Source organism: Seriola aureovittata, chromosome 21 (genome assembly GCF_021018895.1).
Source record: "Seriola aureovittata isolate HTS-2021-v1 ecotype China chromosome 21, ASM2101889v1, whole genome shotgun sequence".
In the NCBI taxonomy this organism is placed as follows: domain Eukaryota; kingdom Metazoa; phylum Chordata; class Actinopteri; order Carangiformes; family Carangidae; genus Seriola; species Seriola aureovittata.
In genome coordinates, this window is record NC_079384.1 from 21,226,703 (window position 1) to 21,240,665 (window position 13,963).

General features: G+C 37.2%; 1 protein-coding gene across 1 annotated transcript; it reads right to left on the reverse strand.

Annotated features, from left to right (window-relative positions):
• Positions 1-237: 237 nt before the first annotated feature.
• ube2d1b (ubiquitin-conjugating enzyme E2D 1b) lies at positions 238-8,241 on the reverse strand. Its single transcript, XM_056366719.1, has 7 exons — positions 8,043-8,241; positions 6,887-6,950; positions 6,119-6,150; positions 3,610-3,687; positions 2,842-2,947; positions 1,529-1,622; positions 238-1,440 (listed from the first exon to the last, which is right to left on the reverse strand). The coding sequence occupies exons 1-7, from the start codon at positions 8,064-8,066 to the stop codon at positions 1,395-1,397; spliced, it is 444 nt and encodes a 147-aa protein (XP_056222694.1). The 5' UTR covers positions 8,067-8,241; the 3' UTR covers positions 238-1,394.
• Between the last annotated feature and the right edge of the window lie 5,722 nt (positions 8,242-13,963).

Here is a 13,963-nt window from a genome sequence, read left to right on the forward strand (position 1 = left end):
AGACAATTCAAGTAAAGTTGTATGCTTTGTATCCGTTAGTGATAATTGTTTACAATCTTTGTTTTCCTTAGTATTTATGAGTATACTTCTGTATTAATAAATGCTGGCTACCATGAATTAGAATTACATTAATACCAAACAATATGATCAGTAAATTAGACGTCAACAGAGTAAGACAACATACAGATACAAACTCAACAGTAAGCACTGTGATAAAAACTGAGCTAGACCATAAAGTCATGATAAAAAACTGTACCATTCTTTAATTCAGTACAAAAGGTGCCACACAGGCCTCAAAGACACAAGTGAGAGAGTGTTTACACAGGAACAGAAAATGGGATTTTTACCCTTTCTGTAGCAGAGCCAGAGATACAGACAGACTGGAGGTCAAACAGAGGAACGTGCTCAACCCTCAGGTACAGGTTTCATCGGGTTCAAAATCTGATCTTTGTGCCTGTGTAAATCCAACCAAAAATCCAACATCACAGCTATTCCCAGGGGAAAAGAGTACATCGTTTTAATGACAGATTTACATTGTGATGACTCTAATTCAAATAAAAACAAATAAAACAATTATACAGTTCCAGAGGATTTTAATACTATACAATTAATAATAATAGTAATAATAATAATAATGATAATACAAATAATGATGAAGAACACAGTAACACATGACTTGTAATAGCTCCCATTTCCAGGGGAACTGCAACAGTACATTCTTTCATTCAACATCGTCTGCAACAAGATGCAAAATAACTAAACAAGAACTTCCGTCACCCACTACACAAAGGTGGGGTGAAGTTGTAATGTTAAAGGTGGATATTATGATGTTGTCATTATTCCTTTGTTTTACAGACAAGTGTCAGAATGATGGGCTTACATATTTGGTATTCACGCGTCGACATTCCCAAGGTTCAGCGTGTTCTTTGCTGGTTGCTGATGGATGCTAGCAGAGACCGAAGCTGAGCTCTTCCAGTTACGGAGCAGCTTGTGTAATAAGTACATTATCGTGCTGCTCTATCACTCAGCTCCTCCCTTGTTGCTGAGCGGCATACGGTGGGATTTGTGGAACTACAGTTCTCTAGTTTCATTTAAAAATGAAGAATTCTGTGAAGCAGTTCATAATAAATTTGTGTTTTATAAATAAAATGTCCTTGATGCAAAAACATGCCAAACTTTAAAATGTCAAGCTAGCCATTAAATGATCTTAGGCAAAGTAAAACAAATAACGTCTGGTTTCAGATTAATAACAATGACAGTTTGATGGAAGTTACCAAAGATTACTTAATGACTCCATACTATAATTTACAGTGTGTTGTGACTTTAAAAAAGGACGGAAAAAGAAAAAAAATTCAGCGTTTTTTTTTTATTTTTTATCTGTGATGTTTTTTTCTTTACATGGCATACTTTTGGGTCCATTCTTTTGCTAGTTTGTTGTATCTGAGAAGAGAAAAGACGAGAGTCACTAGATGTTGATATTGAGATTAGTGGATAATGAAGCTTCACCTGAGCCTGTGTGCACACTCACTTGTCTTTGTCGTTCTTGTAGATGTGCGCTATGTCTGGAACTAAGGGATCGTCTGGGTTTGGATCACAAAGCAATGAACATATGGACAATAAAACTGGAATGAAGAGAAATTATGAAGATCATATTAGTTAAAGTGTAAATAAAGGAGGTTAAGACAAGGCAAGTTTATTTGTATAGCACCTTTCAACAACAAAAAGTGCTTTACATAGAACATAAAAGGCATTAAGAAAAGAAACAAGATGTATATACAGGTATACATACATAGAAACACCTAGCTAAAATGAATGCAGCCTAATCTAACACTCCTGCAAAAGATCCTTCCTCATGTAGGTTGTAATGTTCAGTTTGTGTTGTAACTGTTAAAGAGGTGCTGACTCAACTGTATGATCATTTTGGAGGCTACAGTTTATGTTACTTTTGAATTGTATTGTGTTGTGTTAACAGGTCTTTCTATAATTTTGTCCACTCCATTCAAAAAAGTGAGGGTAGGCTAAAAGAAAAACACCTCTGTTTGTGACAGCGAAAAGGCAGACCTCTGTACATCTCCTGACAGAAAGTCTTTTACCGAGCTAATGTCGGCAGAAACATAACACAAGCACCAGAACTGAGTTAAACACACTGAATGTTTCTGAATGATACTTGCACATGTCGCATTAATTTCTGGGTGTGTAATTAAACAGATCGTACAGCGGTGAAGTGAATTACTGACATTTGTCAGGAGTACTACTGGACCTTGTGCGAACATTGCACCTCTGTGAGGTGTCAAGTCCCTGTGGACAGCACACACAACAGCACCACTACTGTAAAAATCCTAGGGGAAAGACTATAAATGTTTCTTTGTTTGTTTTGTTACACTACTATTTCCACAGTCAAAAATCACTACAGCATGTATCTGATCAGCATCAACCAGGAATTCATATTATACATTACATTTACTACATTAAACACTGATATGTTATATAAAACATCCAGTCATGTGCACCAGAGTTAAACATTTTCTTATGAATGAACTGCTGCCACTGCCTGGTCTATGTAATACAGTCATAATAACACAGACAAGAGCTTTACACTGTGCTAATAATGCAGATCTGGATATCTGAAAAGTGTGATACATTCACTTACTCTGCTACAGCAAATTACACAATAAATCCACATGAAGTAATGTTCTCAAAATGAGCGCACGCTTTCACATTTTGGAATGAAACTCAAAACATGCGAATATAGATTTACACTCTACACGCTCAAAATAGGATCAATGGCACAGCGGAGATGTTGTTGTTGTGTTGTAGTTACGTTTGATAGAGTGTAATTACCTTTAGACACTGTTAGTGCTGGAGACCACTGTGACCGTAGAATGTCCAAACAGATACTGCCATTGCTGTTAATATTTGGGTGATAAATCTTTGTTGTAAATGCTACCTGTAAAAAAAAAAAAAAAAAAAAAAACACATTTTATTCACGCAGGTTTGTATGAGCAGATAAAATACACATCCACAGTTACTGTACTAGTGTTCCTCACTCAGGCTCTGTGTTTCACATTCAATTTCAAATAATGGATACTACAGTAAAGTGTAAAGTCTCAGCTTTAATTTGATGAGGTTTTCATGGAGATAGAAATTCTGTAGATAGATAGTACTTTCTAAATTGCAGCGATTTAAAAAACTTGGATAAGTTTGTATCTTTGATGACTCCAGAGGAAAGCCACCCTGTATCATCAATAAAAGTAATTTCACACAGTGAGCTGTACACCACAGACAGCTGCTATCCATTATCTACCTTGTATAGTCTCATCACACGGCTAAATAGCGTGAGTTTCAGCTCAAAATAGAGGAAATTGTTCACAATATGACCAAGAATATAAGGAAGTTTTGCAACTAGTGTCCTAAACGTTGTTTGTTGTCACTGTTTATGGAAAGCACTTTTAAAATCATGAAACATACAACTTGTTGAGGGTTATCCTTAACATAATTCATGAAATAAAGAGAGGTTTTGAGGACCAGAAGGTTTTGTGACTGCACACCACCATGATAAATTCCACAGTGTAACAGGACAAGGCTTTGAGCAACCACACCAGCTCTTACCTTTGGTGGCTTGAACGGGTAGTCGGTGGGGAAGTGGATTGTGAGAAAGAAAACTCCTCCTTGATAAGGACTATCACCCTGACATAAAGACACAAGAGATATTTGTCAGTAAAACATTTCCCACTAAAAACATTCAAATGACTGACAGTCAGCAAACTACAGCCGCCTTCAGAGAGAACAGGCTCTCTTTGAGTTATCTAGACTTTGAAGCCTTACATTGATGGTTTTAGTGAACTGCTGTCACAAAGCTGCTCACCATGACTATGAATGTCCACACTGAAGAAGGGAAGTTCACAGTTACAAGCCAATCACACACAATGCTGACAGATCAAGAGCAGTAAATTAAAATGTTTTTTAAAGTGTAACTCCGTAATGGGAAATTGTGGCTTTACATGTAGACTACAAACACACAAGTAGAGTAGAATGCACAAGAAAAAGCAGAAACAATTAATACCCCATGGGTGTCACAGGTTGTCATTTGTCTTTTGATTGGTGGCATCAAGAAGGTGAGTTTCACAGTATCTAATATTAGTGCCAACAACTAAAGCACCTGCAGAAAGCCAGCTGAGCTGAGCAGGGTTTAGGTAAGGCCTGCATCCTTTCTTCTTGTTTGCAATCAGTGGATGTGGTAGCTGGTAAACACTGTGTCCCATATACAGGCAAACTGCAACCTACTGTTACTGTTACTGATTAACATGATCAGTTCAAAAAACACTGTTAATCATAGTGAAAATTAAATCATCTCTGGTTAATTCATGAAAAACCAGAGATAATCATTTTTATTTATTATTATTATTATTTTATAATTTCTTTTTTATTGTTAAGGCCATTTGTTTTATTGGTTGTGGTAATGCTGTACCAACAGAATTAATTGATGAGATCTCAGAATGTAAAGATATCATATACAATAGGTCCAAAGTGGCATCTAATGTGAGAAATTGATCAGAGGTTGTAAACAATCCAAGAGGTAAATCAAATTTATTTGTAAAACAAAAATATCCCAAACTGTCAGGTGTTAACATCCATCACAGACCCACTTCCTGCTTCAGCTTTGACCTTCTGCACTTACTGTAGTGCACAGTTTTCCTGTTCAATGAGTTCAATAAGCAATATTTCCGGTGTGCTTACTTCAGTTTTACCTCCAAATAAGGTGTTTTACACAACCTGAATAAACCGCTAGTTGTTGTCCTGTTCAACCTATTTTTACCAAAGTCACCCCATTCTGAGATCTCAACAATTACCCATTGCTGTAATTACCCATGGTTTTCCTTTGATATTCGACTATAAATGTAATTCATTATTATTGATTATATGGTGAACTACTGTACTTTTAAAAGTCATAATGGACAGCAGAATGATGCTGCTGGTCTGTGGACAGGTTCCTGTGTTCTTGTTATTAGTTGATACTTTACTGTAAATGCAGTACTTTTAGTCCATGTCTTCTGTAAAGACAATGACTCAGTTTTACCTCTAAGCTGACTCATAGATACGTGGCCTGTACTCTGGGACAGGATGGCTGTGTTTCGTAGGTTACTGTGGTGAACAGTTCCAATTACAGGTAACCCAAAAGGTGACACCAAAAGGTGAGTTAATTTGCTAATCTGACGTTGTGATACAGTTCCCATGAGAATACGTTTGACTGAACATCAACAACATTCCTTAAACGGAATCTAAGCGGGAGGCCTACCCAAACCGATTAGCCTCCGCTTAAAGATGATTCATGAATAAGTTAAGAGTTAGTTGTTTTATATTCACTAATGATGCTTAAAAATATACAATACACTGTGTATTACACAATGCAAATGCATTGAGCCAAAGTTATTCAAAACTATTGAAAGGAAATGCAAAAGTAGACCAAACAACTCCCTGCTGTGGCTTTAAAGATCTACACTACCGCTCAAAAGCTTGAGAACATTTTTGCAATTTTTAAGGAAATTTCAGCAGCTCAAGTCCAGTGAAAAACTGGTACAAATGACAGATGTAAACTGCCCAAGTAAAAAATTAATAGATAAAAAGATTGGGTAATTAAAAAACTCAAAAATCATGTAAAAGTTGGTGTTAATGCAAATTAATGCAAACAGTTCCTACAACCTTCTGTCTGTACAAAGACAGTGTTGGAACAAACTGTGTCACTACACTCTCTGATGCATTATTAGGACAACACTGTACTGCAGGAAGTAGGACTGTATATTACTGTCAGAACAGTGAGAAAAAGACAAGTAGCAGAGGAAGACAGACTGGTTCATCCTACAGCGAGATAATGAGCCACAACATTAGAAGAACAGGATGATCATTTTAAAATCCCCAGTTATTAATCTGCTCTGTGCTTTGATTTCGGAAACACTGAGACATTGAATTATGTGAATGTAAATAACAGCTGGAAAAATTGATGTTTCCTGAACCTTCTGACTGGTAATGTATGTAAAACACTGGGAAACTCCATAGTCCATATAGCTACTAAGTGCACCTTGAAAGGACTGAAAGGCTGAAGTGATAGCATGATACTCACTGGACCCATTATGGTTGCCTGCCAATGAAACACTAGAAGCAATCAAGGAGAAAGAGAGAAACACAGCAGAATGTAAGCTGTACATGTCACAGACACAATGTTCATCAGTCATCATTCATCTACTACAACACTCTGTCTACAGAAGCTCATGCATCTGCTCTCTCTCTGTTTGGCACAGGTGAAGCTGGTCTTACCACTGTGACCAGCTGATCATACGGCTTCAGCCACTCCTGTACCCAGTCACTGTCTATGTCTAGATTATTTAAAAGGTAACCTATCAAACTGACTGCACATTCTTCCTCACTGAGTCTCTCTGTCAGCATTGCTTTGTTGGAAGAATGGGGATTGTTCTAGTCCTACCATCACTTCCAAAATAAGGTGTGGTATAAGAATAGCTCACAAGTAACCCTTTAGGCAAAGCTTTGAAATCTGGACTCTTTCAATGCCTGTTTCTCCCCTAACTATGTTTGGGCCTCTTATCTGAATAGATGAAAATAACAAACATCCTGTTCATATTGTAGTTTCTAGGACAAAGAGTCCTCCTACAGTTGCCTTATTTGTTGAATGTGTGCAAAACAGTTGAAACAGTGTCTTAGTTGTGTGCTATTATCATGTTTTAACCATCAAACAGCCCACATGCCGTGAGAAGCTGCCACTTTTAAATATACTCAGGTGAGACATTATGACATGAAATATGTGTGTGTGTGTGTGTGTGTGTGTGTGTGTGTGTGTGTGTGTGTGTGTGTGTGTGTGTGTGTGTGTACTCACAGTCATCCCCCACTGGTCCAGCAGAGCACTGTGCCGGAGGGTCTCTCTGCAAATCCTGCAGCTCCTGCCCAACATAAGAGAAATACTGCAGTTAGTTATTCCTCTTTTACATCCAACTTTGTGAGCACTACTGTGATGTTTTCTCCAGTTTATGATGATGACTGGTGACTGATGACCGAAGATTGGGTAAGTGAGCTTAGCCACAATGACAAATGCTGATAATATATACAGTTTGTCAGCAGCATCAGGTTATTGGATGCACAATGAATTCAGTGTAGTGGAAAACACTATCTACTCAGGGATTCATCAGTTTTCACAGTGCCCCTTCACCAATTAGCAGGCAGCTCTTTTTGATCTTCAACAACTAATAACCTGTCCCAAGAGGCATGCACTTTCCCTTAGTCCCCCCCCCCCCCCCCCCCCCCCCCCCTTTCACTATCTGCATCAGGGTACTTCCTGGTTGGAAAGGAGTGGTATGGGGTAGAGGAAGAGCTTGCAAGATTTTCCCTGGGAGGTATACTCATGTTTAAGATATTATGAAGTGCACACAAGTTATCATAGCAGTGTATTTCATACTTTCCCAAGCAAACACTAGACTTTATGAGGACTTGTGATTGTTGGGTGGGGACATACCCGGCACTTTCCTGGTGTCTATCCACTTCTAATATTCTATTAAGGCAGTTACCACTGCCAGCACTAACTACATAGCAGGGGTACAATATCAAAAAACAACAAAAGAAAACAGTTGCGTTGTGAAGTAGTCACTTCCCTGGTCATTGAAGTACTTGTCCACAGCCAAGAGACGCGTACAAACACAAGAGGACTGTCGATCGGCTACTTGGACAAGTTAAAGAGCTCGTAGAGTGACAGCTTTAAAAACAGTGACAGATTGACACGGAGGCAGCCAAACAGGGCAGTTAAGAAGCTAACTTGGCTATTTGTTACCACGAAACTTTGAAGTTGTCCTTGTGTGTGTTCTGGGAGGTGTCAGCAAAAAGCTTATTCCTAGAAACGTTACGGAGTTCGCCAGAAGTTGTTTTAATGCGGGGATAGCGTTGAAATCTTTGTTAATAAACAATAATAACTCAAACGTTAGCCTCTGCTCAGCCAGTTAGCTGCCATTAGCCGGCAAGCAAAGCTAGCTAGTCAAACTTACCTTCTGTATTCTTTTCAGTGCCATGGTGACTGATGCCGTTCGCTTCTCAGCTCACTTCGACTCTTTCTTTATTTTCTGTTTCAATATTATTGCTGCAAAGTCAATGGCTGTAGTTTATTCCCTGAGTACTTGCACGGACAGGGATGTGTTTGTGTTTTAATAAAACCTCCTTTGTTTCCGCTTGTTTCTGTTTACGGTCGCTCCTCCGCTCCGAAGTGGATCATGGGAAACGTAGTCATATATATATATATATAGATACATATATATAAATACATATATTTATATACATTGTTGCTCATAAAGTTTGAATAAAATATTTTTTACCTCTTTCCATGAAATGATTGTGACAATGTGATTTATTCTTGACAGATAAAGTGTATATCTTCTCAAATCTTAGTAGTCAATCTCTTCCAAAGTGATTACTGATGTATTTAAATAGGAATAAACAGAGGATTGTGTCTGAAAATAAAATTACTCCAACTTTATATACACACACACACACACATATATGTGTGTGTGTGTGTGTGTGTGTGTGGCACTCACTACCTGTATACATATGCATATGTGCATATACATATAGAACACTAATAATAATAATAATAACAATAACAATAAAAATAACAATTATAGTAAGAGACTAATAATAATGAGACAAATAATAATGATTGTAGCAGTGGGTATTGAGCAGGGTCATGGGGCAGTATAGATGGTTTACAGACACAGATACAGTTTCTACAGCTCCTTAGGCAGAACCTACCTACCTACAGAGAGAAACAGAAGAAAGAGATGAGAAAGCACATCAAGTATGCAACAAGTTTTGTCAACATTACTGCTGCTGTTTAGTTGCCACTGGTTTGAAGAGTCTGTACTGGTTTACTCTGGTTTAAAGATAATGCATCTCTGTGTTCAGTGTAAAAATGAAACCAAATAGGCACCTTTCCAGGGTCTGTGTCCTGATTTTCATGCCATACAGATATTGATGGAATAAATGGACATTAATGGCTGGAAAAGCACATCTGAAAATCTAAAACCACAGAGCATGCATTTAAAAAAAGCATGAATGATTTGCAAGCAGCTAAAATCTAGTGTGCTATTTCTCTGGTCTTCCAACAGGTGGTGCTGTTTATAATGATTAAAACTGTTGCCACAATGTCTGAAACAAATTTTAATCAGTTAACAATTCACAATTTCTGAATAATTATAATTATTTTCAGGAGAGCATAAAAGATCTCTGCACTCCTCCTTACGCTCTACACTACAGCCAGCATGGAGTGATGGAGAGTTTCTGCAGGCCTCTGAGCTGAAACATGAAGGACACAAACATTTTCAAATACTTGCAACATTATAATGAGAGAACATTATAACGCAGAAAAGTTTGAGGGACTAAACTACGCTATTGTCATCATTAGCTAAATGTGTAACACATCATGATGGGTGTGTTTGTGGAAAGGGCTGAAAAATAGTTGAGCAACAAGAGCCATTCTTGACCACAGCCCACTAACAGGTTAATCATAGCTATGACCTAACCTCCATATATATCCAAATGAGCCAACTCCATGACAACTGAGCAAACCCATTTGCTGATGAAGACCATTTGCTGAATTGAAAGCTCCAGAAAAAGCTAGCTTCAGTTAAAATTACTTTGTCTGCTAGAAAATGCTTTTCAGCATCCTGATGGCATTGTACTGTATATTCCATAGAATGCAAGTTGGCTTTTGATTGGTTGACTTGACTTTTAATGCTTCTAAAGGGAAACATTATAATTGTGATATAAAATCAACCTGTTAAAAAAACAGACAGAATAAAAGATGTTCATGTCATGCCATACTTCACTCTTCTGTGATCACAACCTTTTTAATTGGTTTGTGATTGACATGGTAAATGTTCACTTAGAAAAAATAGTTCACTTCATCTGGTGAATGGCACTCACTACTTTTTAGATCTCTTTTCAATTTCAAGAGCAACTGATGATTTTCTGGATTTCCGTGTGTGAAACCAGATGAGAGCTGAGCCTCTTTCTCTGTGACTACTTTTTCAAAATCTGGCACCTATTGATACTTTAAATGTAAGAATGTCTGTAAGAAGTGGGTATCTAAAAATGACTCACTTCCAGCAATGTGCTGATATGAAGTTCTGCTTATTTGAAGGGGAATTTACCAGATTTTAGAGCCTTTCGTAATAAAATGCTTACATGTTTATTTAAAAAACCTTTTCCACACTATCTGTTGTTCTTCATTAACCCTTGTCTTTTATGATGTCACATGTGAGATATCATTATTGTCTGTTTTAGTGACTCTGTTGGAGATGAACTGATACATGTTGGTGGACTGTGAAAACGCAGGATTATTGATAATGAAAATAATATGATGAATATGGCACATGGAGGTCCGGGCCTGTACATTGAACTTATATAATACAGACAGAAATCATGAGCTACATCAGAACATTACATTACAGATGTAGGCCCACAGCATAAACACTCTCATTATGTTGTTATGAGCAGGAGAAAAGACTGAACAGCACCTCATATAAGTGTAAACAGAGCTGCAATCTGTTTACTGATCCCTGTATTGTGTTTATGGGACTTTAGGCCAATTAGAGTGATAGCATGAATTTTCCGACAGATAAGTGTAATTGTCAGTGCAATTAGGGACATGGACTCATCTGGAATGATGGTGGAGGAGAATGCAAATCCCAGTATGACAGGGGCTTTCTCAGACTTACATGGGCCATGCTGTATTTCAACAGTTTACAGTCATTCTGTCACACATTTATATCTGGGAGATACCAGTAAAAAATATCATACTGTTATCCATTAACCAGTGTGAGAACAGGTTGTGTCTGACTAATAGATTGATTAGTTGTCAATATACAGTCCAATAAAATGTTTAAAGCAAAGACAAACCAGAGGCTGACAGCGGAGAAGATTCAAATCATGTCTCCTACAAATTATGTTCATTTATAAGTAATGTGCAAATAGAGATTGTGAGATTCCCTCACAATATTAAGTTCCAATTCACAAAGTAGCGTGATATTCTGTCAAAAACAGAACAATAATTCAGTCACACACAGCTGCTCTGCATTGTGTGAGACTGTGTTTTAACATTATGGATGGCAAAGAGTGTAAAAGTCATCCCTAGGATGCACAGACTTACACTCACTATAATATTATATACTCTGGCTGATGTAAGAGAAAAATATCTAGTCTCACTGTTGAATAGCTGCAGCACAACATACAGTGTGTTATAGTAACATTTTAAAAGATGATTATGGATAAAGTCACAAGTCAAAATGCCATACTGACAATATAGAAATATCTCAAGAACATTTTAATATCAGATATGTTCTATGTTGGGATGTAGATATTATCAAAAGTGATTTACTGCTCTGGATTTCAACTCTAAAATTTCAGCTTGTTGTTGATATGTTTTGTGTTGTTCTGTTGAACACATCTCCTGTTGCCCTCATAATATGTATTTTATTATTGTAATTAATACTATTTTATCTTGTTATTTTTATGCATACAGAACTGGAATCAGTTAAATAAGCCACTTAATGAAATGAAATGATATTAAGTCGTGGAAACATTAAGTCATTCACAGCTGATGACAGTTGACAGATAAACTTCTGTTAAACTGTGATAAGGCTTCTTGATGGCTGATATGGGATCAACCCACATAATTCATTATTTCTAATAAACTCAGTGTTTTCAGTCAGCAACTATGACTGTGAGTCTAGGGGCTGTTGTCATGTTGTCTGCCATCAGGGAGGAGGTAAACTTTCCCTAGGAGCCAAATCATACACATATTTAAGATCATTTATCCCGTCAGCTGTTGGCTTTTTAAAGTTGTTGCCCTCATTGTCATTGCAATTAACAAATACTGATGGACTCTCAGTGTTTCACATCTTATCATGAAATTTACTGTATGTTAAATGGATTTATGCCTCAAGTTTTTCCTGCTTACCCCTGCTCATATTGCTCTCACAGTCGACTACGTCGCTACTATAAGGCTGCGGAGATACTGATACCGTCCCCACCCCCACCCTCTCTAATTAATGGTATTAGATAATAACGTTAATTATTATACAGAATATTGTATAATGAATTCCTGTTTAATGGGACACTTATGGAATTAAATCATCATTGATGTTACAAGCCGCAACTGTGCTTCTCCTGCTATGACAAGTCAAAATGTCCCCAGTAGTTATCTAGTTTCATTGGATTTCATTTTCAGTCTCACCTAAAGAAACAAAGAAAGCCTTATCTCTTGAGGGAGAGCAGTTTGACTTGTTTCCATAACCGATGGTAATGTACTGAAACAAAACTGTGTACACAGAGATGTTTGTCTTAATTTGAATTCTGCTTCACACAAGGCTCTACACTGTTTTTCACCGGACAATATGTCCATAATTTTTTAGGATTGTATCCCAAATCAACAGATCATCTTTCCTGTTACATCAAGAACAATTTACATTTAACATCATAAATATTACTGTTATCTGTAAATTAATCATACAGAATAAAGATTTCACTGCAATAAACTAGGGCTGTTCACAGTAAATGTTCCAATTAAAGATCTTCGCAGTGAGCAGCTGTTTAGGCAAATTCAAAAGACTCAAATATCACCTTACATAGTTTGACTATCTATTGAATAAGCTAAAACAATAATACCCTCCTTTGGGGTATTACTGTACAGCGGATGGTATATGACATCACTGTTGAGCGCTAACCCTAACTAACCCTAAGCACACATTTTTTATGCTAGAGGTAAGATTCTAATTTACATGAAGTAGAATACAGATAATCAAATCATCAATTTATAAGATCTGAAGAGCTAAATCATAAACAGGACAGTGTTGTTGACAACATGTTGCTTTGCTTCACTCCAACTTGCCTGGGAAACCACCCTGTTCTAAACTCAGTTACTGGAATGCGAGCAACATGTCCTTGATAAAGAGATAATGGCAGTATAACATTTTCCATCTACTACACCTGAAATTTACAAAGATCGCTATTTAACCTACTTTGTTTAATTCTTGCTCTAAAAACTGAATGAATGATTGATACATGCTGTATACTAAAGCTATTTCTCTCTTCAAGTGTTGAATATGTTCATATTTAGCACTGTTAAGGTAAATGCCATTGTAATTGAGTGGGAACTTAGGATCACTTATTATTTAGGGATATTTTTAATGGTCTTGTAACACTGGGAATGGATCCAGGCTGTGAAAAAGTTAATGTACTTTTACGCAATGTTTGGTTTGAATGTTTATTCTAGTGAAGCCCCAGATTAAAAATAAATCTGGCCCATACTTGGGCCACATGCTTATTTTCTTCTGGTCCATTATACACCTGGTTACATGGTCTGAATCTGGCCCATATACAGCATTCAGATGCTACTTCCACATCTGGACCAATTCTACTGCAGAAAATCCTGCAGCTGTCAGCCAATACCAGAGGATAAAAGCAGAAATCTGCCCAGATGTGGCCAGACTCAGGCCTAGGACCCTGTCACATACATGTAGATATCTTAGATCTTCTGCTCTTATTATTTGCTGCATGCTTTATACTTCACATATTTCATGCTATTCATGTTTATGTTTTTATGCTGCTCCTCATTTCTTTGTAGTGCTGTTCTTAATGTGGATCATTACAGTGCAAACTGTCTAATCTCACAGGATAACATTTGAATTTGGCTTCATGGAAATACCGGTAAGACTGATAAGTCACACTGGTATTTGTGTATTTAGTTAGCCACATATTAAATATATCAACAGACAGAAAAAGCTAGGGGGAGAATAGACCTACATTTATTTTCATACATAAACGAGCTGATGTCGGATGCAAATCAAGTTGCTGTCGCAAAGGTGTGAAAAGGTATGTTTTGCGACAGTAATGGCAAATGTCGCAAACGTGTGAG